At 31.4% G+C, this 4,890-nt stretch overlaps 1 protein-coding gene and 1 non-coding gene across 4 annotated transcripts; one reads left to right on the forward strand and one right to left on the reverse strand.

Moving 5' to 3' along the window:
• The first annotated feature begins 345 nt into the window (after positions 1 to 345).
• On the forward strand, positions 346 to 418 carry TRNAE-CUC (transfer RNA glutamic acid (anticodon CUC)). The gene has a single exon. It is a non-coding gene; the product is annotated as a tRNA-Glu (tRNA).
• Positions 393 to 4,181, reverse strand: LOC130949917 (SAGA-associated factor 11). 3 transcript variants are annotated; one of them, XM_057878614.1, is made up of 5 exons: positions 3,998 to 4,181; positions 2,597 to 2,654; positions 1,215 to 1,526; positions 906 to 967; positions 393 to 804 (listed from the first exon to the last, which is right to left on the reverse strand). In XM_057878614.1, the coding sequence occupies exons 2-5, from the start codon at positions 2,636 to 2,638 to the stop codon at positions 801 to 803; spliced, it is 420 nt and encodes a 139-aa protein (XP_057734597.1). In that variant the 5' UTR covers positions 2,639 to 2,654; positions 3,998 to 4,181; the 3' UTR covers positions 393 to 800. The 3 variants fall into 3 exon arrangements, with proteins under 3 accessions (XP_057734597.1, XP_057734552.1, XP_057734520.1); XM_057878569.1 differs by lacking the exon at positions 3,998 to 4,181 and adding an exon at positions 3,763 to 3,971 and having other exon boundaries at positions 398 to 967; XM_057878537.1 differs by having other exon boundaries at positions 405 to 967.
• Positions 4,182 to 4,890: the final 709 nt, after the last annotated feature.

Below are 4,890 nucleotides of genomic sequence, written 5' to 3' on the forward strand. Positions count from 1 at the left end.
TATATATATATATATATATATATATATATATATATATATATATATATATATGTTTTATATATTTTTAATATATATTTTATATTTTAATATATAATTTATGTGAGTTATTTATTTGGTCGTTATTTTTATTTTTTTAAATGTGTATGGAACATAGTTGATTAGAAAAATATCTAATTGATATGATGATAAGGTGATTTAATTATATATTGGAGTTATCCTTTACTTAGGAAACATATTAAGTTATGAGAAATGTTAGGATCTAACACTTTTATCCAAATTTATTCTATTTATTGAACCGAAATGGAGTAGCGCATATATAGCACCTCTGTTGCAATATAGCATCAATCCGTTGTAGTCTAGTTGGTCAGGATATTCGGCTCTCACCCGAGAGACCCGGGTTCAAGTCCCAGCAACGGAAGTTTTTATTTTTAAAAAATAATTATACACATTGTAGGGCTACGGGCTATTATTGATCAATTGCTTTACCAGACACAGCAATTCAGAATCATCACAATCTATTAATTTCTCCATACATTAACTAAACTACGACCCATGTTTTATTACCATAAAATTGTCATTGCTTAGTTCCAATATAAATTACAGGTACCATTTTCTTTTTCCTTTTCTCCATATACATCATCATGATGCTGTGTCCCAGCAAAGCCAAGTTGATGATGATGATGATGATACTGCTGATATGGAAGCCTGAGTCCATGCATGCATGCCTGCCAGCCATTGCCACATCACTGCTCCATGCTCACTCACTGCGTCACGGCTCGAATGTCCCATTTGAGTGCTCCTCACCTGCAAAATTGGAGGTTCCATTTGGCAACCGGTTCATGCTGTTATTGCTAGAGTGATTTGAATATGATGAGTATGTAGAAACAGGACCGCCTCGGGAGTACCGATTGTTCTGCGCGGCAGCGGCCGTGCTGCTTCTTGTTACTTTGAGACGAGCCTTCCTACCCTGAGGTGGAGCAGAGAAGAAGCATTTTTCATGATACGAAATAGAGACAAATAAAGAAAAACCAATGTACTTCTCACTAACAAGTAATCGCATATTATCTTTTATCTCATTTTGAAGAAGATATAACAAGTGTTGAACAGTCTTGATAATAGAGGACTATACATAATTAGTGTTCAACTATGTAATCATCGTGTTTTAAATTCAACTTTTTTCAAAACCAAAAAAAGTTCTGAGATAAAATAATCACCTTCCCCATGCACTTCTCCAAATGAGGGGCGAACCTTCCGGCCATGATGGATCGGCCGCAATTCATGCATTCGAATATTTCACTTGCCACGGAAGGATGACTTTGTCCGAATATGTCAACCACATACTTGCCATTTGCTTCATTACTATTGCTAGGATCGGCAACCCTTACCCTAGCTTGTGCAGACAACTTCAATTCTTCATCTTCTTCTTCCAAATTAGAATCAAGGCCCAACCTTGCTACTCTGTGACACTCTGATGCTACATCGACTATAATGGAATCAAGGAGATCCGCGAAGAAATGAGATGAGAGCTGCAAAATGAAAGAATCATGAAAAAGTATAAGTGGAGAAAAATGTATTATTTGATAAATCTTAATGTTTCAATTCCCTGACACAACTAAATTACTTTAGAACATGCATATGGGAGACAACCCACAACAAGAAGAAATGATACTATCATGGAAATTAATGGCCTGACTGGTTTCTGTTTTCAGGATTTTGTGAAGGAAGAAAAAAATGAAAACACGAGTTATTGCTTAATGCTTATCATCTAACGTCAGTGTTTATGTCATGTTGCTCAACTAAGATAACAAAAAATGGAATGAAAGTGGCATTCGCGATTTTCTCCATCTTTATTCTAAAAGAAAAATATGTAACAAATTCAAAGGTTTGCTGTTCAAGATTATTAGCTTTTACACTAGAAGCATCACTGAATCTTTCACCAAAAAGAATAACAAAATAATGCTACCATTAGATATAAAATGTTTAAAATCACATTAACACCGCCAAGATTTAGATTTCAATCTTTGGAGTCTAGATAAACAGTCAAGGTAGATAATCCATCTAATTGAAGTTCAAATTATTGAATTGCATATAAAATCCATGGATGTAAAATGTCACAATGGTATGCAAAATTGATTCTGCAGATGATGCAAGGATAAGCAATTCAATACATTAGGAAAATATTAAAACATCTTCAGCAATGTAATCAGAAGATTAAACACACTGGATCAAAGAACAATAATAACCCACAACTCGATCAATTCATAGTTTTTCTTGATTTATTAGGTTACCATTCTCATAGCAAGACAAATACCCTGTGAATTCTGAACACACAATATTTCTCTTCACAATCTTTACAGCAGTTAATGTGAATAGAAAAGAAATAACAAAATCATCCATATATTATTGATTTAACATACAATGAAAAACAAAATGAGAGCAGTCCCAGAACTTAGCTCAAAGTTGCTTCCTAAATCTAAAGTGAGCACATAAATGTGCACAAGCATGATTTCAAATAAGAGTTGATTGGAGTGTGAAACTTGCTAGGAGAATTAATTGCAAGCATAAGAAATGTTTGCTCATAACTGAAAAAACTCACCTGGGAATGTGACGACAAGTTTTCCTCATTAGGAGCTGACATGAGTCTTCACCAAGTCCTAATAAATACCAATACGAATGAAAGCCGATAAAAACCACAACACCCGGAATTTATAAACAAGACAACTGCGAAGCAAACAAAAAGAAATGCCAAGCAGGGACAGTAATTATATTTTTATCACATGCATCTACAGTAAAGTTCAAAATTCGTTTTATCTGTCAAAATATACTAAAAGTTAAAGAATCTCAATATATGACAAGATTGTATATGCTTAAGATGCTATGATACAGCCACAAACAACACATAGATATAAATTATATCATGTGAAGAGGACAGGATTGTAAGTTTAAACAAGGAGTCACACTAAGTTTAAACTGATCAAATTGTATTGATCTAATCATCAAAGCGTAATCAATTGCAAAAACAGAAAATATAGCTTCACCATTTGTCTCAATTTTCAGCTGTGTTCTCTACACGCTATCATTCCCTTTTTTACTGTTAAGTTATGATCACAATCTATCAATTTCAAGTTCCATAAGAAAAATCATTCAGGAGTCTAACCCTACCTAAAGCCAGTTCATGGTCCCTATTGCTTGCCGATTTAACCAAGCGAATGAAGCTACCAAAGGGGACTATTCTCATTATGCCAAAGGTTAAGATTGTTATTTGTGATTTTCACTTCAACATATTTTACAGCTATGAAAAGAATGAACAACTTAACCATTCAGAACCTATACATCAATTATCACAAAGAAGCCATATTCTATAATATTTTTTCATATACATAGTTTCAGTACACTTGCAAAGGAGACATAAATATCGAATCCCTCAATTTTTCATTTTGAGTTTCAGATTAGCAAGTTACTTACTCCACAATAGTAATTATCAATATCAAACTATTATTCTATGAATCTATTATCAAGACAAATTTCTCTTCCAATGGCAAAAGAATAAACCACATATTCTCACATATATTGCAGTCTCTCTGATCCACCAGTTCAACATTACATATGCAAAAACCACAAAAACAAAACAATGAAAAATATGAACCGATTCCAATTACCACAAAATCACCACTTGAGCCAAAATTACATTAGTAAATAACCAAATTGAAGCAAAACTGATCATTAAACATTAACAATAACAAAAGAAAATTAGTAAATTACCCCGAACCAAAGGACAAACAGGCACCTAGCAATGGCCAAAAAGGTAACCAAATTTCAAGAATAATCAACTATCCAATGAATTATCAAGAATTTCAATATAATTAAATGAAATGGTTAAGAAAACTGGAAATAGTATAGAAACCAGAAAGCATAAAAACAATTAAAGGAAAGAAAACATGAACATTATTGATGAAAAAAATTGGTGTAAGTGTCTAAGATAGAGTAAAGTTCGAACCTTTTATGACACAGTGTGCGTGAGAGAGAGAGATCAGAGGGAGATCGTCAAAAGGAGAAGAGGGTGTAGCTGCGATTCGTGTATTGGTGCTGTGGTGTGCGAATCCCCTGAATCCCCGTAGAGGGTAGAATTTGCAAAATGGGGGAATTCTGGGGTTAAAATACAATTTACGGCTTAAATTTTCTTTTTTTTTTTTAAAGAATTTAGGTAGCATTTGAAAGAGAAATTGATATGGAAAGATAAATACTGAATTACATCTGGTGTAAAGTGTATAAGAATAAATTATGCTTTAGTATTTTATTTAGTTAGAGTAATGAGATGAGGGATTAAAAGAAAAATAGATGTAAAGTTGGGGAAGTGAGAATGGTGAAAAAGGTAAAATGAAAATTTAAAAGCATAAATATATTTTTGAAAATAAATTAAATATTATTAAAATTTTAGTCTCTATTTTTAATAATTTTAGTCTCTTTTGTTCTTATTTTATGCAAATATTAAAAAAATTGAAATTAAATCTTAGAACTAAAATTTTAGTTATAATCTCTCACCATCAAACATAATACTAAATTTTAGTTAATCTCTCAATTTTAAATTCAATTTCTAAAAATAAACACTATTTTATACTTGAATTTCAACAACAGTAACAAATTCATTTTCATTTCCACGTATAAAGCAGATTTATAAGTGTGTTTGATCACGATAATATTATATTAGCAAAAATAATTATATTACTATATGAATAATTATTTAAAAAAATAAATGTATTAAATAATTATATAAATTATTTTACGCTACAGTATATTAGAATTAAACTGTTTATTTAATTAGATTTCATTAATCAAAAATATATATGTATTAGTATAATTAACTATTTTAAGTATACACACAAATTAACT

The sequence above is a fragment of the Arachis stenosperma genome, chromosome 1, assembly GCF_014773155.1.
Source record: "Arachis stenosperma cultivar V10309 chromosome 1, arast.V10309.gnm1.PFL2, whole genome shotgun sequence".
In the NCBI taxonomy this organism is placed as follows: domain Eukaryota; kingdom Viridiplantae; phylum Streptophyta; class Magnoliopsida; order Fabales; family Fabaceae; genus Arachis; species Arachis stenosperma.

Bases quoted from the DNA above. Each gene is read 5' to 3' on its own strand.
- LOC130949917 (XM_057878569.1), bottom strand. From the start codon at position 2,638: ATGTCAGCTCCTAATGAGGAAAACTTGTCGTCACATTCCCAG. The intron at 1,527-2,596 runs GTGAGTTTTTTC...TTCATTTTGCAG, and splicing joins ACTTGTCGTCACATTCCCAG to CTCTCATCTCATTTCTTCGC. The intron at 968-1,214 runs GTGATTATTTTA...GCTCCACCTCAG, and splicing joins TGGAGAAGTGCATGGGGAAG to GGTAGGAAGGCTCGTCTCAA.